The sequence below is a fragment of the Coturnix japonica genome, chromosome 1 (assembly GCF_054131305.1).
Source record: "Coturnix japonica strain WE chromosome 1, WE-NBRP24, whole genome shotgun sequence".
In the NCBI taxonomy this organism is placed as follows: Eukaryota; Metazoa; Chordata; class Aves; order Galliformes; family Phasianidae; genus Coturnix; species Coturnix japonica.
In genome coordinates this window covers 49,812,470-49,834,584 of record NC_140663.1, presented here as the reverse complement: position 1 = coordinate 49,834,584, position 22,115 = coordinate 49,812,470, and the positions used below count along the sequence as shown (strand labels likewise).

Sequence of the window (22,115 nt, the reverse complement as noted above, 5' to 3'; positions counted from 1 at the left end):
TGGGAAGATGTAGCATTTTTCCAATGTTGAAAAGAAAAACCTCAGTGAGACCTGAGTGGTGATGTGGAGGAAATACCAGCTCGAACATCAAAGTTGGAAGCTGTTTAAGTTAAACATCATTCAAAGACTACGAAGTGCTGAGATCAGCAGGGTTTAGTTACATCTCAATCTTCAGATTACCCCAGTTTAAAATAAAAACACCTACTCATCCCAGTTAATGCTCAAGAGTAACACCTCCCCATTACCAATCACCATGGTTTGCATAAGACTGGATAGCAAGTCTCACCGGCCAGAGAGACCTGGCCATCCCTGGACCCAAAGCAGGCCTCAAGCAGAGATCTGCTTCTGTCTAAAGAGAAAAACAAAATCCAGAAGAATTCTCCTAGTCTGGAAATATTTTCTCTGAGAACAAACAGTGAAACATTGTCAAGCTGCTCTTTTAAATCCTATTATTTTAGCTGTGCTTCAGTTCTTCCCAATGTTCTCTATATAATAAGCATTTCAAATCAAATGACATTATTTTAAAACACACTGTAGTAGGCAATTACAATTCCTGAATACTAAAATGCCAATATAACATAGGCAAAATTTACTGTTGTTCCTTAACTTTCTGCCATGTTCATTATATTTTAATGAATAAGGTTTCACATTAATTTTTCAAGCCTTTTCCTCAGAATCACATATTACCTCAGTAATTGCGTTACAGAATTAGGTCTCTATTTATGTTCTCCTCTTGAATCCCAGAGACAAAACCTTGCTTTGGTTTTCCATAGGTCAGCAGTATTACTTCTTCCTATTTTCAGGAGAGCACCACAGAGCTAGCAGCACTGCTCTGCTGTGCTGGGACATCCCAGAGACAATCCATGCCCATGTCATTGCATCCAACCTGCTGACTCCATGAGATAACAGCAGAGGTAATGCCACACTGTAGTGGCAGGTGGGATCTGTGGGCACCAGAGCAGCATCTGTAAGTTTGGATACACCTGAGGACACCTCACTGAAGGTCAGACTTCTCTGCAGTGGACTGTGTTAGCATTCCACTACAGTTGTGCTCCCCAGCCCACCATTCCCCACCTTCTCTCCTACCTCTGTCAGCCCTGGGGAGACACAGTTCACCTAAACAGCCTTTTCTAATGTGCTAACAGCAAAAATGAATAAACTAATGCTAATATCATGGTCCAGATAACTATAAACTTCACCCACAGGTATCACCACTGATGGATACTGAAGTTTCCAGGCAAGGGCAATAAGGAAAGGAATTTTTGGACACCTCCCACCCACCCTGTATCCCCCTAGGTGTATAAGCCTAGTGGGATTAGCACACTGCAGCACAGAGATCCCATCGGCATGCTCTGCAGATCTGGGGCTGAAAGGCTGCTGGTTGATACCACCAACAGATCCTGACAAACAGCACCAATCCAGGTGTGCCAGCTTCAGGAAACGTGAATACAGAAGTTCAGTTGTCCCCAGAAATGTCCTCAAAAGCCCTTACCACAGCATCCTAAGCAGCAGTTCCTCATCGGCATGACAGTAGATATAGTACTCGTCTGCCACAGCAGACAATTTCTGCATTACTTAAAGGAATGACACAGCCAGACCAAGTAGCTTAAACTGCTGTAAGTGACACCAGTAATTCATTTCATGCTGCAGCCAAAAGGTGAAAATTTTCCCCCAGCAAATCTTCAGCCCTCCCCTGCATAACCAGCTGTCAGCCCTTGACAGAAAAGGAAGAGGAAAGAAAAAGGGAGTAAGAAGATGTGCAGGAGATAACACGAAAGTAGCAGACCAGAAAGTACCACACACAGGAGAAGGTGGGGATACCACACTATGCAATGCTTTTCATTTATGATTAACTATCTCTATTTTCCACCTGGGACAAAGACTGGGAAGAAACTGAGAAGGCCTGAGCAGAAGAAATACAGATGCTGGCCAATAAGCAGGCCCTGCTTGCCAGCTGTCATCTTCAAAGGGATAGATTTGATTTCCTGTTCTCCATGCCTCTGGCAGCTGGTCACACTGTTACATGTGAGCACACTGGGCAGAAGAGTCAGGGATGTCTTTCCTCCAATGAAATGTATATGTGTTAAATCTAGTTATTCTGTATGCTCTCAGTGCTTTAATTGTCAATGTTGATAAACTATAGGAAATCTCATTCAATTAACCTGTGAGATAGACGTAAGTTTCGATATTGAAGGATCACTCTACCCTTGTTTCTTGCGCAGTTATGGACAACACAAATTAAATCCTGAGTCCTGGAACACTGCAAGCCATGGGATGTTACATACACACACTTGAGTCCTGCTGCTCTGTTACCACAGCAGGTCAAGCTTTCATCCTTGCCACTCACCCCTGGTTTCATCCTATTCCTCTCTTCACAGCTACTATGCTCTTAATTCCCTTTTGTTTCTCTGCCCATTAACTTTATACATCCCCACAAGAGCAGGGGCTTTTATATATGTAACGCATCCCACTTTCTGCATGCCTGAAGTTGCTATATCCCCTTTTCATACCACAGCACCAATTTTAAGGCTCTACAACCACTACCCCACCCCACGACAATCAGATATCTTCCTCCACTTCCCCAGTCCTGCTGATACACTGTGATGCCCAGGTGTTCCCCATGGCTCTGCCCTGCTGCTGCTTCCCCAGCCTCCTTCCACAGCCATGGCTCGCAGTAACCTCCAAATCACAGCCAGCACTGATCCAGAGGCAGACACACAAGTGCTGAACAGACAGGCCGCAGTACCTCTTGTATCCCCACATTTCTATCTGTTTAATGATTTTCCCTTAAATCCACCACGCTCTGCTCACTGACACCCAGCACTTCCCTCGATGTTTCAGAATAAAGTTTTGACCTCTGCACCAGCATCGCTCCACAACACAGATTTCTATCCGCTTGAACAGAAAACCTTGCAAGCTTTGCCGGCTACCACTACTCCTACGATTTCTTCCACGACATGCATCTGCTTGCAGAGGATGGGGAGGTGCCCTCATTGTTGTCCAGAGGGCTTTCTGGAGTGCTGTCAGCCTGCTGTGTGCCAAGCTCTCTCTGACAGCTGCATCTAACTCCCACTGAGGCGTTGTGTTCTTCAAGTTGGCCACCCTGAAGAGTGCTCTGCCTGCGTTTGGAGTCAACAATGCGTACAGAGCAAACTGTATTGACCAGGGTGAGGGGGGTCTTAAAGATTCTGGGTCTTGTGTATAGAGGTACAAAATAGCCCGAGATGGAAAAAAAAAGAAACCTTCTGAAATATCCACAGATCACATACTTATTAAAATACAACCATACGTACTTTAAGAGAGGGAGAAGTATCATGAATAATTTAGTTGGCACACAGAAAGTACTGTTGTGTATTTCATACGTGTGAAATAAATAAGCAGAAATTACTTCATTTGAATAACACTGAACACCTGATTCCAGAGACTGAGCAACACTTCACACTAAGGCATGTAAGAGCTCTTGGCTTGTTGACATTTCACCAGAACAGAGGAAAATTAGCAAGTTGAAAACAGAAATGTCTATTGCGGCTTGCAGATAAACATTCAAAGTGCATCCACTGGGCTCGTAAACAGCACCTAAACTGAGCCCTTGACATTATGAAATGGCTGCATTTCATTGCTCCTGTTGTTACAAAAAAGGCTGAAAAACTGCACCTGAGATGACAATGTGTATTGTTTGGTGTTGATCACACAGAATCCAACATTGAGAACAGTAAGTTGAGCTGCATATGTTTTTACATTTGACTCTACAGTTTCTACCCAGAATTTCAAAGTGGAGCTCAGGAAAACAAAAAACATCTGGATTCCCACCCATCACTCAGTCTCTCTATACCACAAATGTGACTGGAAGGCTCCTTTACTAATAAAAAATCCCAAGAAGGCACTTTTGCTAACTGTAAGCTCCATGTTGCATGAAGATTTACATGGCGTTTGCCTCCTGCTATCAGAGCAGCCACGTAGCATTCAGAAAACAGTAAATAATTTATCTGTGCTGTAATCAAAGCTTTCAGGTATAATAATTAGGCACATTTCTCTGCAAGTGTTTTGATTAATAACAAATTATTTGTCTTCCAGGTGCTAATTGCTCTGCTTCAGGTTTGAGTGGTGTTTTTTCTTTTCCTCTGCTAAAACTGGAGAAAGAAAGGAAGAGCGAGGGACCTCTCCTGTAACACAGATGGATGTAGCTCTGCTTCAGCCTGTGACTATTGCCTTAATGTATTGCAACCTCTATCTTTTTGCCTGCCCATTTCAAAACAGGACATCGGTATGTCAGATATTTGCAAGTGTAGCAAAGCCGTGAGGTACTCTCAAGCATAATATAAAGAAGATGAAATAAAAACATAGAATCACAGGATCATTCAGGTTGGAAAAGACCTCTAAGATCACCCAGTCCAACCGTCCATCTGCCACCAATATTGCCCACTAAACTATGCCACTAAGTGCTACATCTACCTTTTCTTTAAACACCTCAAGGATCCCTCACCTTCAAAAACAAGAGCAGTGTGCGCACAGAAGCGGTAGCCACTGCTAAGACCTCTTTCCTCCTATGGCTCCAGCTTCAAGTTTCATGTGTGCCCCTGTCTTCCTGCTGCACAGCCAGACAATGCAGGTGGCTTTGTTTTACTTTGAGGAAAGAAATCCAAGCATTATAAACAGCGTTGTACTTACTGAGCTCGGCAATGCTCCCCACACGCGTAGCCAGTAAAGACTGCTCGATGGTCCTTAGCTCGGACTGGCTGAACATCTGCACTTCCCCAGGCTTGTTTGACCGCTGCTGGTCTTTGTGAAGGTTCAAGCTGTCTGGCAGGCAGAGAACACCTACAGTGGATAAAAAAATAACAAAAGAACTTCCATGTAATTTCAGTCACTACTGCTGTCACCACCTCATATTCTTTGAACATTCTAAGGCCCATGTGAGTAGAGCACAAAGACAATAAGCATTTGTAACTCAATGTCACAGATGACTCATGTTCTCAGAAGTGGCCCTCATTAACTCTTCTGAATATCCTCAAGTCACTGGTGATGTCACCAAGGGATAATGCTTACAGAAAATCCCTTGTAATTGCCTGTGCTGGAGGTCAAGAGAACCCTTCCAAAGAAGCCTTCTAGAAACTACTCCAAAACCACGGTATCTCAGCAACGGAATCCTTCGAGATTGACGTTAAAAATATACACAAGGAGGCTGATACATTTACAGGACTTTCCTGTCTGGGGAATTCCACTGACAGTTGCCAAAATAATGGACAGGATCAAGATGCCTGCTGTGCCATTGATGAGTTTATTGGATTTCTTTTGCAAACACAGCTCCTGACAACTGAACTGCATAGATTTCAAAAGCCCATCACGCAGAAGCCCTCAAAGCAGCCAACTTTTATGAGAAGGCAAAAACAAGGTACTGACATAAAAAAAATTGTCAATACACATCCATGCAGGCACAAAAGTCACTTTCTGCCACGATATCTGTACACTCAGAGGTAGAGGGCACCTGTTTGTTAATCAAAATCACCGTCATGCTACAAAACAGAACTTATGTAGAACAGTAAATGCTTCATTACCATCCTCGAGTAACAGATACATGGAAGCTCAGCCTGGATAGTAAGCGCTGCTCCCTTCCTGAGGTCTGAGAACAAGCAACTATGGCCATGCTTGCTTATCCATAGTATTGCCTTCCAGATCCCTCTGGGACCACACAAGTGGGCATCCCTGGGAGGCAGTGCGGTTGTACCTCTTCGTGGCAATTAAATCCCATCCTATCTCTGACTGTGGGATTTGCAACAATTTGCTTTGAAAATAAAATAAAAGTAGGAAATGTATTTTTTTAAATTAGCTTGTACTCTTTGTTCCATTTAAGCACAGGGGAGAAGTTCCCCCTTAAGGACCAAGAAAACACTTTACAAAATGCCTTAAGAAAAAGGGACATATGTCTTCAGAAGGGAGAACTCAGGAAGTAACTGGTGACTAACCCTATTAATCAGTAATTCTGTTAGTATCATAGAATTAAAGAATGGTTTAGACTGGAAAGGATCTCAAAGCCCACCCAGTTCCAACGTCGTGCCACAGGCAGGGCTGTCACCCACCAGATCAAGCTGCCCAGGGCTCCATTCAGCCTGGTCTTGAATGCCTCTGTGGATGGGTCATCCACAATTTCTCTGGTAAGCAGTAGGTACACAACATTCTGAGTCCCTTGCTGAATTACTGCCTTAACCCCTTGTATATTTTCACATTTAAACAACCCACCAAACATCACTGCTTTGGAGCACCTCAAGGCCAGGCAGTCAGTGCTCCTGGAAAAGGATGTTTCTCAGACGTCGGGGTCTGAGGAATTAAAAGCACTGAGGTAAGGGGTAAAAAAGTGCAGCAATGAAAAAACATTGAACGAGCAATCGAAAATTACCAAACAAGCTTTCCAAATTCACTTCTGATCACTTAAGTGTTTGCCTTGAATCAACTCTTAGCGTAACACTTTTATTCTGTAGACGCATGGATCTTGAGATGTTCAACACCTGGATTTAGAACGCAGACTTGCCTGCATACTTTAATAAGTATTCTCTCCCTGAAATATTGCTCATTTATTTAGATTACTCTTCATAATTTTAATGGATAGAAATTAAGACAAAATTGGAAGTCTTCCCTGCAGAAAACAGATGTGTAACATCTAATGCCCTACTCTAAAAGACCTCTAAAAACAAGAAATAGTACCAACAACTTTATGTCATCTTTAGAAGGAAAAGAATACCCAACAAGAAAATAATTAGTGAAAATACATGTTAAAGTGTGTGGGGAAAAAACCAACTACACTGTTTTAATGTACCTTTATGAACAAGACTGAAATGGTTTAGCATCCTAAGGCACAAAGGAAAGCGGTCTCTGAGCGATGAGTGATGGCATACAGATATTTTATTCTCAATTTTGTCTCTGCCTGTTCCCACAGCCGTGCTTTCCCTTACAAACAGCCCTGATGATTAATTACTCTGTTCCATAGCGAGGGGAGTGTATTCTTAGGTTTTCAGATGAAAAGTGCAAATGAAATGCAAAATGTACCATTGTTAGAAAACTTAGCAAATTATAGGATGTGTCACGCCAAAGGGTTTTTTCACTTGAGTGTGACATGATTAAAGCCATGCGGTAGCCAAACATCTGATACTTACACGCCAGCTTCACAACTATAATTGACCACAGCGGGTGACCAGTGGTGTGCTGGAAGATTTTTTATAACTCTCATCATTTTGCTGGAGAGCATTTCTTTTCTTTTGCCAGAACGGAGAGAGGGAATTCTATGCTGGAGCACACAACTCTGCCCCTTTCCTTGCTTCAACTGCTTTCCCCCAGAATAATTGAAGAAAAGTTACAAAAATGCATTTTGGCAGAAAAACTTGCTCTATTTTATCAGTGTTTCACGTAAAGCTCAAAGGTGCTGATGAATGACTATGGATGGAAATTGCTCCCTAGCAAGAAGGGAGCATACCGAATTGAAGAAGAATGCAAAAGTTAAGGTAAAATCTTTGTGATTATAAATGCCTTCGTTATATAAATAGAAACATTTAAATAGCCATCACCTGCTTTCGCTGGCTTGGCTACAGTTCAACCTCCTCATGTTAATTCCCTGCTGACTGGCATTATTCACTTGCTTTGTCAGCCACGACTTCAGCCCCACTGCACTATACTTGAAGCATAGGTAAGGATCTCATGTTTCCAGCAGCCTGAAAGACAGGGCATTTTCCCTTGCTTTTTTTGCTCTCTTGACTGTTGATGCTGACGCTGCCATTCCAAGCCAAAGATTTCTGTGCTGCATCTTCAGAAATAACTACAATATCTGTCTTTTCTCTCTCCTGGCATTGCTAAATGTCCTTCCTTTCTGCATGGTTACTCAGCCCTGTGCTCTTCTTTGCCCGTTACTTTATTCCTCATCTTCCTTCCAATTCACTAGAGTAGAAATCAAGTAGTCTGTTGTAGCAGGACGAATGTGGGGCCACACGCAACATGCCCCTTGCTGCTCCATGCCCATGGTGATGTACAGCAGCCATGCGCTGCATTTATGACTGCTATGAATCACTGGAGCAACGAGAAATAACCAAAGCTCTCCTCTGTGTTTGGCTTCTGTCACCTCTTGTCATGCTTGGCCGTAAGATCCTTGGGGCAGGTATCTGTCTAAAACATCCAGAATGAATCAAACCCAAAGTTTGCTTTATAAGCGGCTGTTTTTGATTTGCCCTTGGCCTCAGCTTGCCTTGCAGCCCTTAGGTACAAGATTGCAGAGAAACAACAAAAATACTTTAAAATCAGTAGCATGCCAAAAAAACTCACAGCAACAAGCTCCTAGTGCTCTTCTCCCTAATCTCCAGGGAGAAAAATACAACCATCATAGGGAGCATTCGATGCGCAATACACTCTACATTTTTCCTGCCCTCTGGGCTCAGTGGAAACATAAGCCTGAGCTCAAATCCCAAACCAAAGAAGTATTGCAGTAAATGACATTGAAGATGCCTGAACTTATAAAAGCACCAAGTCTTTCAAACCTCATAGAGGTACTTGGTAGCTCCATTCCGGTTTCCCCATGCAAATTCCCATTTCTTGTGCTAGGAAGACAGATTTTGAAACACGTACATGCACATTCCTGCATGGAGCTGTGGGTACAGTCCTTGCAGCATGGCAGAGGTGTGCACATATCCCACTAACTTCCCACATGGCAGAAATTGTCCCAGGGCCCAGAGCAGCTCTAACACTGAACACAACAGCAGATGGGAAACCTCCTCAGCTTTCAGAGCAGGAGAAGCATGGGTTTGTAGCCCAAATTTCACCTAAAGACAAAGAAGTCATAAAAAAAAAAATCTAGGCCTTCTCCACTGTTCCTCTATTTAGACAGGTATCAGCATTTATTTATCTGCCAGCTGTTGTAAGTGTTGCAAAACAGTTGATTCCTGGAGCGCTGGCACCTACAGTGTCCATATGTCAGAACTGGCAATAGGATTTCACATCCACTTCAACACTGGAGCCTGGAGGCTTCCCATGGTCTGCTGTTGTCACCACCCAGCTGTTTTCACAGGGCAAAGGCAGATCAAAGGGCACAACAGTAAAAAACTGGTATACGCAGTCTTCTGTGCACACTACACCACCATGAATGGGAGAAGTAATGAAATGGCAAGTCTGTTTATTTGGAATGGAAAGTATTTTTTGGGTAAAGCCATGTTACATCCTTAAGTTTGGTCCCATACCAGCTTCCCCTGCTAAAGAAACAGTTCAAGCACTGAGTCCATCTTAGAAGAATGAGACACTGAGAGGAGAGATTTAGATCTATTTATCAGATTCTTTGTCTTCTCTCTCCTTCAAATCCCATGGTCTAAACCAAAACAAACTTCCAATGGCACTAAATTAATATAAGTGCCCACTAGACAATGTAATTCAAATGACGAACGCAGAGGCATCTAGCAGGAACCTAACACATTTGTTTTGACTAAAAATATAAGCATTGTAAAGACTAAAACAGTTTTTTGCACATTCTTATCCTTTTCATTCGAGAATACTGCTAGATTTTACCCTACATGTGAATGTACAGTCTAGATAGAAGATGGAAGGTTTTGCTGATACTCGTTTTTACTTCTTTAATTAACGGCTCCCACTTTTAGTAGAAAATATTTCAAAGCATCTTTGATATCTCTATCTATCTCTTACATCTTAAACAAACATACATATCTGGAAGACTTCTTATACTCCCACCTCATGGATTCTTCCATAAGTTTATTGAGATTAAGAGTGCTGGGTAGGTACTGGGCAAATTACTCTGTAAAATGAGCCTGAAAATGGTAGTTAACCCTCAAATGCCCCCAAAACTCAGTGCTGCTCACTGCTCCAGTCAATGCCAGTCTTGAGTCCAACTCCATGAGATGGTGAATTCTAACTCATTCCAACTATGCAGGAGCTCCCTCCAACTTGGGATGCCAACAGCAGGCAACCTGAACCATGACTCCCAAACTCAGCCTGTCAAACTGACAGGCAAGGCAGATGGAAAACATATTGACTTCTCCTTACAGAAATGAGACTATGGGGAAAACCTTAGTGCTTATCATATCAACCAGCGCTTTCAGTTAACTGAAGGCGCGGAAAGTATTCAAGGCAAGGAGTGCAAAGTGTCTTCTTTCCACGCATTCCAGCCTGGTTAAATAACAGGGAGTGGCTCCGCGTGGAGAAAATGCAAAGCACTTGGGAAAGCCAGAAGGTGATAAAAAGTTTCCAGAATCTAAGTTGCAGAGGAGACAAAGCAGCCCAAATGAGGAAAGGTGGGACAGGCGCAGGAATCAGATGCATGTCAGGAAAGTAAAGCTGCTTTGTGCGTCTTTAACACCTACTACCCAAAGCCATTAAGAAGCAGTACCAGCTCTCCACTTAGCCTCCAGGCTCTGGTGCTAAGCAGCTATAATAATATGCACGTCCAGTTTATATGTGAAATGAAAGTAAAGCACTGCAGAGCTTAGTAGCTAATTCAAGGTGAAATAAGAAATGTCAGAGAAAAGCAGGAAGAGAGCATAAGGCCTCTAGTTATGCTGTTTAACCACAAGAGATCACCCTTTCTCTCCTGGAAAAAATCAGTAGAAGAGCAAATGAAAAATGCTTACAATGAACAGGGGATCCTAATAAATCTGCCACAAAGTCATCAACAGCAGCAGCCACTGATGAACGACAAACAGAAGTTGTGCAAACCGTAGGGGCTGGGATCCTACCAGAACAACTGCAATCATCTGAGCTGTGCGAGTGCAGCTTCGTTATTTCATTTGGCCAAGTGCGGAGGTTTCGTCTTAGCAATTTAGTCTCTGGCTCCTTGCAACTGGAAATTTCAGCAACTGTCTGCATATCTGGAGAGCAGTTTCTTCCAAAGCTGCATGATCGTTTTCAGGGCAGTACCCCAGCTGGGCTGGATCTGATTTCATCAGAAGCCAGAATGGATGATCGTTATCCAAAGCAGAATACCTCTGTGAGTTATTAGAACAGATGTTATAGGAAGATGAGATAATAGAATTATATTGCTACGCACGGCTGTGACATCTTTTCTTGTAAGGAGTTTGTTAGCACAACACATTCTACTTAATTGGGACATTCTCCTTATTAGGAGCCTTCTAAGGCAATCGCTTTAGCCTAATGATAATGAGATGCAATCACTGCTGCTTTAAATGGCATTGAAGTAACAACAATTCAACTAAATTAGGATATATTCTGCTGGTACCAAGCGGTTAAGTGGTGCACAACCAAGTGGAACGCAGGACGGATTTGACTGTTTAGGTTATAAATTACAAAAGAAAGAAGAATCAGGAGATTAGATCCCTCTCAACACAAAAACGAAACTCCCAGATCAGCAGCAACAGCTTTACCTTTGTTTTTATTAAGATATAAAGAAAGCAAAACCTTGATCCCATCAAAATCAATTGCAAAACTTCTAAATACTCAAAACCACCACTGAAGGAAAAGAAGAGCAAACACAAAGCAAGCCTGTCCATAAACAAGAGAAGTAATGGAGATCCATCTCCTTGTGCTTTTCCCCAGGTCTCTACCAGGGCCCAAGAGTGGCCCCTGAGATCCTCCTGTTGGGCATGAGATGGCCCTCATAGCCTTCTGTTCGGCATGAAGCAGCCAATGCTGCTCAATGTTGTGCACCCATGGCTGGACAGCCAACACCTACCAATGGCCCAGTGAGCAGCACCCAATGTGAAACCACATTCCCTCCTTTTCCACAGGAAGGAGACTAACGTGCCTTTACCTACCCTTGATTTTCAACACGTCTCTCCCTGTTGACCATGAAGTAGCATTTTGTGGACTTTACAACAGGAAGCTGCTCAGCAGCACGCTGTGATTAGCCGGGCTATTCCATTGTCACAGTAGTCATAAAAGCTCCAGTGCAAGCTGGGATTATTTTGGCACAGAGATGTTTGAGCTGACACAGTGCATTTACTTCACACACAGCTCTAGATTACCCGGGTCTGAGCTATGCTGCCCTGGAAATAGCAATGTGGAGGAGAAAGGCTTTCTATCACACTCTTTGATAGGAGGCATCGAGGTAAATAAATAATAATAATAATTACAGCTGTCATCTTTCTTCTCTGCTACATGCAAATAAATACAATACGTGCTGCCCTCAGTGTCTCTACACCAGCTAAAAGTTGATAGATTGTGGGAAATTTGCAGGCAGAAAAGAGAATGATGAATGTGTTGGCAGTATTGGCTGGGGTGGAGACTTAGGGATGAATCTGGATTTTGCAGCACGCAGCCTGACCACAAGATGCCTCTTCCAGGTCCAGGCAGCACTCAAAGTGCCGGGCACATACAGGGGGAAGGGATGTACGTTGGAATAAATATGGACTTAGGGAATGCACTGCAGTACTAACTCATGCAAGGATGTGTCTGGCTAAAAACAGGCAAAATCCCCCTTTAGGCTGAGAGTTCGTAGAAGGTCTAAGCCTTTGAGTCACTGAAAATGACCAAGAATGCATTAGCAGTTTTTTATTTCCCAGAAAAAGACCCATCACCTGATAGCAGCAGAACAAGAGGATTCGGTGATTCATAGCATAATACGCTTTCCTAGAGCCCGCAATTTCCACCACTCATTACCACCAGCCTTCCAAAATGCCCAGCCACGACGGACGACTTCCTGCTCAGCGACCGGAATGCATGCACGGCACGGAAGCCCAGCTGTGCCGATAAGGCATCTTTCCTAGCCCAGCCGGGGCTCATCCATTATGTGATCAACAAAACACCAGCAGCTCATCAGGTATCATCACAGACAGCTGTGTCCAAGACTGGTTTTTAGGAGCTACAAGTTTCTAGTAACCATGCTGTGGTTACGGTGCACCTCTCAAGAACAGAGGCTGAGTATTTAAATTACAAATGAATAACCCCATGCAAGAACATAATCCCCCATTTTTGTGAGACCTACTATCCAAACAAACTCCTACACCAGGTTATGCAGCTACAGAATGGCAGTGCAAAATGCTTGATGCAACAGAGCATTTTTTTTCCACCGCTTTCTCTGTGTACCTCCATTCACTTGGCATAGTCACTAAGCATTGGATCCCCTCAAGGCTTGGCCCCATCATTTCAAAAACACCGATGTGCCTGCAATTTCTGAGCAGTTCCACTGAGTACTATACAATACACTTGGCAAGAATATTAAGAATACCTTAAAAAAACACCTCCCCCATTTTCTTCAATATTTGTAAAGACCAGTATGCCTTTTATAGAAGGGATCGTTTGGCAGAATTTCTCCCTTCACCTCAAAACATCATCAGCTTGTACAAAAGCCATGAATAATACATAATGGCAAAGACATTTAGTGTTCGGACTGAATACGGGGCATTCCCAGACCAGTTACCAACCAAATCCTTTATGCTTCACAAGCAGGCATGGTGTCAGCAGCCACAAACGGGACAGAGAAGTGTGGGACAGAGCTCCTGTGCTCTGTGTGCAGTTGCTCTACAATTGCATGTGCATCTTTACATAGATGTCCATACATGAAAAGCAGTGATGCATCCATCCTTACCAGGCTGTGGTAGTAGGGCACAGAGCTGTGCTTTGGGGGGAAATTCAGGCAGCTCAGGCAGAACTTACTGACTTTGTCAAGGTTGGGTTTTATCCCTGAGCAATGAGTTCTGGGTAAACTGGAGCATGCGGAGCCCACAGCAAAGGTTGAGTAATTAGAATTTCCTTTCAACCGCTTGTGCAGATGACTATCAGATCAGTCACTCCACCCTCCCCAGGAAAGCCCACACTTAATGAAAGCAGAGCTGTTTAAGAAACACGTGCACCTATTTACTGGCCCTAGGGCATTATCCCATCATCCTGAGCACTGACCACGCTCCCACCCACCTGGCAAAGAGCAGTGCTGAGGAAACTGAACGAAAACCGCCCTCTCCCGAAGGCAGAGGGCATAGGACCACCGCCATCTCATCAGCAGTCATGGATAGGATGTGCCCTACAGCCCCCTACCAGCCACCCGCCCAGGTTGGCTGCATGATCTGAGGGTTTTCTAGCAGATGAGCTCCCTTAGCTCCAGAAGGGATGGCTGTGAGCTGTGTGGGTCTGGGGTATCCTTCTCCCCACAACCTCAGTAAAAGAATAAGGCTCTGCCTTCGGTACATGCTTCAAGGGGTTTTTGCCATGTATTTAAAACCAATAACTTGCCTAAAAACTTCGCTGACTGGAAAGCCTGGATGGCGGCCAGGGGACAGTCCTTTCTAAATGCAACCTTTACGTTCTTCAAAAATTCCACTTGGCTTACCATGTAGACATGGCTTGTCATTAGCACGTGTTTTGGCATCCAAACCTTTGATATAGATACCTACAGCAATAAATCAGTTCTGACCAGTAAAGGTTAGACTAGATGTACATATATTTATATATATATATATGGTAAAATCATTACAGACAATGAATAAAATTTACGAGAAGAGACATTAGCCTACATCTCTGGCAGACTTTTATGACTGGTTGCCCCACAGATTGGCCGGCTGACCCCATTTCAAGTAATTCCAATTTTACAGAGCTCATAGACGCTTTCTTCCCCCACCCAGCTATAATAAAGCTGCGTTCAGGTGCATGAACTCATTACGGGGCTACCACATTAACTGAAGAAAGACTTCTAAAAATTATTTAATGGGAGTTAATTTTTTTTCCTTTGATCCCCCACAGGGTATCAATTTGTGCATTCAGAGTTTTATGGCACTAAGATATACAGTCTTACTCCTAAAATACCTATTTTGTTTTTTTGAAATGATGCCCTCTATTACTTTTCCGAGACAAAGCTGTGCATTTATTCTCAGAGCAGTTAAAGGTCAAAATCTGTTCTCGCTCTATGCATAATCTTCAAATTTGAACCTCTGCATTATTCATTTCCTCCACTTCTTCACCCAGACATTCACATAGAAATTCACAAACACCAAAAACCCTATAGTAAAGGAATACTAGCGTCTCCCTATCAGACCCTTCTGTGGTGCACTGATTAGCCAGTAGATAAGGAATAAACGGATATTCAATATTATATCCTTCTGCTTCAGTGCAGTCTGTGGCACAACCGCATCTCATTCATCCTCTGCTTTGAGTAAAGCACAGTGCCGTTCCTCATGGGCTCACCTCTTCCCATACCACACTCAGAGGAGCAGAGCTGCAGCATCCATGGCAGTGCCTGGGCTGCTCCTTGTCTTCAAGGCCTTCTGAAGTACACCAGCACCACAGCTAGAAGGGAGAACAAACTGTGGGGCAGCAAAGGCCCTGATTCTGCCCCCACTGCATCCTCCTTGGAAATGGCTGAGCTAGCTCTGCTGAAATGGTTCCAAACAGATATATATTTAAATCAGTCGTGAGGGGGACATCTGCCCTTGAAAATGGAAAATGCAGTTGGAACGTATTACAGCAACCCAAATCAGGGGCATGTAATGATAATCAGCAGGTAGCTGTAACAGCAGGCCATGCTAACTGCCTCACCTCTTACATCCCTTAGCTTTATTCAGCCTTTCCTCTTCAAAGCAGACTGAAAGAATCCAACTGATATTTTGAAACTTCCAGACTTGGCTGCAGTGTGCTGCATTACTTAACAGGCAGGCTGACTAAGGAGCAGCACGTGCTCTAGTGGACAGTGGAACTGAAGATGAATCTAATCTAAATAAACTAATTCCAACCACATTCTTAAAGAGTACTGACATGTCGCACTTTCAAGTGTTGCACTTATTCCAGTCTCTGTGGATGGCACAACACAATGCTCCCTGGTTTGTATATTCTAATGCTAACGGTGATATAAACCACGGGGAACTGTATAAGTTAGGGAATGATGAAGATCATAATACCTGAACAAGGCATGGATTCAGAGAGAACTGTGACTTTATAGCACAGAAACACACCGCAAAATGACAACTGCACTGTAAAACCTACAGGAATTACAAGCAAGTTTTAAATGCCTCAACTGCACACTGCAAGGAAAACTAACAAAAATAGATTCCACTTCTAGTTCTAAAATAATGCTATAATTAGTTATTTTAATTCCATTCTAGTGAAAAGTCTGAGCTCACAGTTTAAATCATTTGTGGATTCATGGCCTCCAGTCATGAGTGGACTACACATTGCCACTGACCTCAGCCACAGAGTGTGCCAAGTGAGCTACGAGCTTCATTAAGGAATTACAGTTCATGTGTATATATATATATATATATATATATACATATATATATATATATATATATATATGTATGGACAAAAATACATCCTATTTCTATCTATAGACCATTTGTAGGCACAGCTAAACTGTTCATTTAAGTGGGAAAAGGTATCATTTTCCCGTGCATCATTATATATACAGACACAGTACTTGAAATACGTTGCATGTGGGTCATCTTTTCTGACATGAGGTTTGCATAAAGAACACAGACAGTCCTTCTGGCCCAAACGCTTCACGTTAATCATGTCTCTAGGTGGCTAACGATGGGTTTAGAGGATGCTCAAAATGGTTGGTTGAGTAAAAACGTTTCTCTTCGACCTGCAACCAATCTCCCTTCTCCCCATCTCCTGCAGTGGAAGGGAATTTTGCCACTACAGTAATGGCAAACAGCAAAATAAGCACATTAACCACAAGCACAGCTGCAGAAGGCAAAGCCTTCTGTGTGAGAACTAAAAGATCACATCCAATGAAGAGGAACTTTGACAAAAAGAAGTGAGACACTTTGGTGATTTCTTGCGAAGTCTACTTGCAAAGTCTACCCAATGGACTTTTTAAGCAAGAAGTGTTTCAGGAGTGACCTGACTCACAAAGGGCAAGTCCAGCAGTGTGGCTTTCCCCAGCATGCTCTGTGATAGGGAAATGGATGCTGGTGCAGTCAGATGCCCTCCTGAAGCACCCAGAACTTGGCTTTTAGGATCCAAAGCCTTGATCTTTTGAAAAACTCAATCTGGATTGTTCCTAGAAGCTAAAAACACATCTCAGTGTCTGCAAATCTTGGGAGAAGAACAAAGGAAAAATATGACTTGCAGCTCTAAGGAGAAAAGTGGTAAAATATTTTTGGGATGACTTCAGAATCATGGGAAATATGCAGGATGAAGCAATGGCTTTCATGTGCAAGTGGAACTGTGATTGAAACGTCCTGAAGGTGCATAGTTAGTAAAGAGTTAGTAAAGAGAAGTACGATGTAGAGAAGAGAGAAAAGGAGCTTGGGAGCTGTGGTTTATCAGTACGACACACAAGATTAATGCAAGCACCTACAGAGAGGGAAAACAATAAAAACATAAATGATGGAAAATAATCCTCACACTTTGCCACTGTGCATGCTTTCGGGCAAAGATCTGACAGCTGAGTGTGCAATAATATTTGTGCCATCTGCCATCCTCCTACTTTTTACAAGCTAATAGTAGCAAGCTGCTATGAATAGCAGTAATATACAAGGACAGCTTTGTAGAAGCAAACACCAGTTTGCACCTAATCTTAAGTATATTGAAAACATTAATTTCAGTGCTTTAAAAACAGACTGATCAAGAAACAAATTTGAAGCAAGGCGAAACATTCAAAATATGTAATACTGATGCAAGGAAAGATCAAATCTTGGTGGCAGTAAGAATGTGCCAGTCTTCAGCAAGTGCAAACAGTGGCCAAGGCAACATCTTGTCCAAAGAAACAGATTATTACAGACGAACCTAGACTAAGTGGAGGAAGATAGACTTCTGCTGTCAATCAGCTGGACAACAGCAGTTCCTAATCGCAAAGCCTTTGAGCCCTGGCAAACCCTGGCTCATGACAAAATGCTGCAGCCACATAGGCTCCTGCAGGCTGCTAAGCCATCACTTCCTCAGACTTAAAGCACCACAGCATTCCACTGCCCTGCAGTCCACATATAAGGCATGTTTACTGAGTTAGTAACTCATCTCGATGTCAAATGGTGCAGGACACCCATGCACATCCCATTCCCTTAAGATGGTTCAGGTCAGAATAACCCCAGCAGCCTGAAAGCTTAAGATTTAGTTTTAAAAAGCTACAGGTGGGCCAGCAGGACAGGCTGGAAACATGCTGAAGAGCAGAGCGGGCACGTTTGGATGTGGAAAGTGACTTCCATTGGCAAGTGAAATGCCTGCTGTGCTAGGGCTTGGCTAGTGGAAAATGCTAGTGAGCTGGCAGCCCAAGGAAATCCTGTTCCAGTGCTGGCTCCCCACTGGGATGTGTGTATGTTTGCCAACACCCACGCTTACTCGATCCTCTCTGTTGGTTTATTTTGGCTGCCAACCAAACACTGTAAACTACAGACTGGAGTGTGAGTGTGGCAAAAAAGAGCCTGGTGGTCAATGGCACTCCTGTGGGGTTGCGGGGTTGAACAGATCAGAAGCACAGGAAAACCAGTGCTGCCACCACTGCACTAGGACAATTCCCCCAAGCTCTGGCCCAGCAGCAGGGGACAGCCCTGCAGCAACATAGGCTCTGCAGAGCTCATGAGAAGGGACGAGCCACTTCTGCAGAGCTGTGGGAGGCTGCGGGAATGTACGTGACATTTCAGGTGCTGTGGTTTGCAGGTTGTGGTCAGCAGCATATGCAGAAGGAGGCCCAAGTGCCTACCAGTGCTTGTGCTTTGCAGCGTGTGCACAATGCCTGCTCCAGTGTGCTCACCGGAGAGCATCCGCTGGCTTTGTGGGGTCATGAGTGCACACCAAATCCTTACCAGCACTGCTCCGGAAGGCATGTGGCCAGGTTTGCTTTATTAACGTCAGCTAAATGCTGTGCAGATGATTATGATAACGTGAGACACATTGCTGTAATAAAGGAAACAATATTTACCTAGGTACTTAGAAGTTATTTTCGATATATATCTTCAAAGCAATTAACAAATATTAAGGCATTAATTTTTTTTTGCCAGCAAGTAAGTTTAGGGCTGCCTTACTGGCATGTTTAATACACAGTGCTTTAAATCTGCTGCCTTGAATGGGAGCAGAGATATCTGCACTCCTGACAAAACCAGGGCTGGGAAGCCTGAACCAACAGACTGAGCATCCTTCTCTGAAGTAGATGAATTAGTTGGCAGCAGGACGTGGATCCAGAACTTGAAGGGAGCCTATAAGCAGAATGGGGATGGACTCTTTATGCCATATAATATGGGGGCAAGAGGGAATGGCTTTGAAATAAAAGAGGGGAGACTTAGGTTAGATGTTAGGAGGAAATTCTTTACTCAGATGGCAGTGAGGCACTGGCACAGCTGCCTAGAGAAGTTGTGGGTGCCCCAACCCTGGAGGTGCTCAAGGCCAGGTTGAATGGGGCCCTGGGCAGCCTGAGCTGAGCAGTGACAGCCCTGCCATTTATGGCAGGGGGTGTGACTAGGTGGGCTCTGAAGTCCCTTCCAACCCAAGCCATTTTGTGATTCTATGATTCCATGAGCCAGGAATGGTTCATTAAAAACAACAACAACAAAAGACACTGTATCCTGACTTCACACAGTATGGTTTCACCCCATTGTACATACATGGGTACTGCTCCTTACATACATCACATACACAGCCCCAACTTCAAGCCCAAAACAGTATTCACCACACAAAAATGGGGAAGACCGGAGGAGCACATTGCACAGGAACAGTGTGGAGGGAGAGAAGCATCTTTTCCATCAAACCCTTCTGTCCATGCCTCATGGCCTGGGCACCAGGGCCTACCGCTCTGCCATGGCACTGCAGGGTCTCCAACAAGCCCCACCATACCCTGTTAGCCTGGTGATGGCTGGGCACCTTGTTTGGCTAAAAATGCCCTATGGAACATGCTGTGATACACAGCTGGCTCCATGGGAGGCTTCTTAATGAACTAATTCTCCCAAGGAGCAGTGAATATAGAAAATGGAGCATCGCGGTGACGTACTTAAACAGCCGCAGAGGATGCAGCCCAGCAAACAGAAACGAGTGCGCTACAGTGCCAGCTCTGCTATGTGGAGGTGAAAACCAAGTATGCTTAAAAAATTACTTCCTTCATTCAACACAGTGGACTTTAATAAATCCAGATGTCTAAGATTTCAATTCTTAAAACTTTGTAAAAGAAAAAGAAAGGTCAACAGAAAGAAATGCAAAGAGGAGAGCACATTTTATATCCATTACAGACCTGCACAGCCTACCTGGGAGAGTCGACAGGAAGGGAGAAAAAATGCCAACCACAGACGTTTCGAATCAAACAGAACAAATATTCAAGGGCAATGAAATGCTATGAAGTAGCTTAGTGGAACTGTTTAACAGTCTCAAAGATACTTTTAAATATTTCGTTATCAGAAATCCAAATGTCAAAAAAAAAGTCCCGAAACTGGCTTAAAAATAAATACATTTACATGAATTAAACTGCCATCCTGCTTTATTTTCCCAGCTCAGCTCTAGTCATGTTGTCAAACTTATCTCCTCAGACAAGAAAAATAGAAAGAACATTTTTCTGCATGTCAGAAGACCAACTCCTGCAAATGCACAGCGACTCAAGAACTGGGGCTTTGGGAAAGCCATCGAACACAGAGATGTGTACTGACCAGCTCATCCATGCTTCTTAATGGGATCCTCACTGGTATCTCAGTCATTCAGCAAGAGATTTTAAGCAGCAACTTCCATTGATTTACAGGCAATGAATCTATCAAAGCCTTCTGCTTTGCTTTCATCTTTAGTGGAAAAACAAAAGAAAGAAGAAAGAAAAAGAAGGATAAAAAAGAATACAAAAAAAGCCCAAACCCAACTCAAGCAGTTTGCAAGGGAAAGAGGAGAAAGAGAAGACAGTAAAAATAATTCAGTGCTAGGAAAAAGAGCCTGTATTGTTAAAAATATAAAACAGTCCAAATACAATGCAACAGTCCCAGGACAGGAGGTCACTCCTGTAAGCTGTCATTCTGACCCTATATTTCTTTCCTAAATCATCCCAGCAACTTGAGCTCTGCTACGACTAACACTGAGCTCAGCCTGCCCTGTGGGCTTAGGGCCAGAGGGACAGCACCAGGGCTGGGTTGCAGAATGAAATGCCCCTATCCAGATCACTCTTTGAATGCAAACACTATGCAAGGGATTAAAAAGGAATAAACATCCGTGTGAAACATGGCCATTTCGAAACTATAACACGGCGTCCCAGTGTGAAATTTCGGGCTTTGGTTGCCAACATTTCTTTGGTTTCCATTTTTTTTCTAAACCTGACACCCTTTTGCAGTAGAAGACCTGTCCTATCATTCTTAAGAGGAAGTTTAATGAAAATGCCAAGGGACAGTGATAAATGACTTCAACTCGGCCAGGGATTTAGAAACATATTCTTAGCCAGACAAAGCCCATAAGAAACAGGTTTGAAACAAGGCAAAACTCGCACTGATTTCATTGTGAGTGTGGCGAAGATCAAAGATGGCACAACTATTTTATCTGCCCGCTCATCTGCTTTTTGTTTTCTAAACCCACCATAAAGATAATGGACCCGATCAACCTCTCCATCACCGCAGTGAAAAACAAGGAGCAGTGACAGCACAGTCTCTGAGGCTGCCACCGAGCAAAACACTCTGAGCCACAAATCAGTCCTCCCTCTCTTTCTGTTTTAGGTGGAAGTTGACCTCACCAGGGGGTTACTAACTGCTTACTTCCCAACCCAGGGGAAAATCGCAGATGGTAAGGGGGTCAGCTGGCAGGGCTGCAGCCCACAAAAACAGGACCTCTCACTCTCCAGCAGAACACACTTATCTTTGCAAAGCCTTTGTTTAAAAATCCCAGCTGAAAACACATGTGGATGACAATCGTTTACAAGTCATTTAACCTAACTCATCATGGAGTTTGTGCTGGAAGCAAAGTTTGGCAGCCACCCCCACCCCCTGCAGCCTTCAGCAGAGGGCACTCCCAATAACACCATGCGGAGCCTGGCAACAAGGTACACGGCAAGCATTAATGCATTTAGGACGTTATTTTTCCTAAGGTGTTTTTCTCCCTCATTTTATGAGGAACTTGGGTTTACTGAACTCAAGGAAATAATGTCAGCATTAATTAAAAAAAGAAAGAAAAAAAAAAATACCCATGCAAATAAAAAAGAAAAAGAGTGAACAATATGACCCAAAAGCTCATGTGTTGACCAGATTTTCACTCTAAGACTAATCACCAAAGAAAGCACAGAATGGCAAAATTCACTCATCATA

General features: G+C 43.4%; 1 protein-coding gene across 5 annotated transcripts in view; it reads right to left on the bottom strand.

Annotated features, from left to right (window-relative positions):
- Positions 1–22,115, bottom strand: part of ABTB3 (ankyrin repeat and BTB domain containing 3) — a 154,276-nt gene that overhangs the window by 63,235 nt on the left and 68,926 nt on the right. For all 5 annotated transcript variants that reach the window (XM_015863770.3, XM_085539416.1, XM_015863778.3 and 2 more), the window contains exon 2: positions 4,669–4,818. In XM_015863770.3, the coding sequence (XP_015719256.2) occupies positions 4,669–4,818 (150 nt within the window). The remainder of the gene's footprint in view (positions 1–4,668; positions 4,819–22,115) is intronic.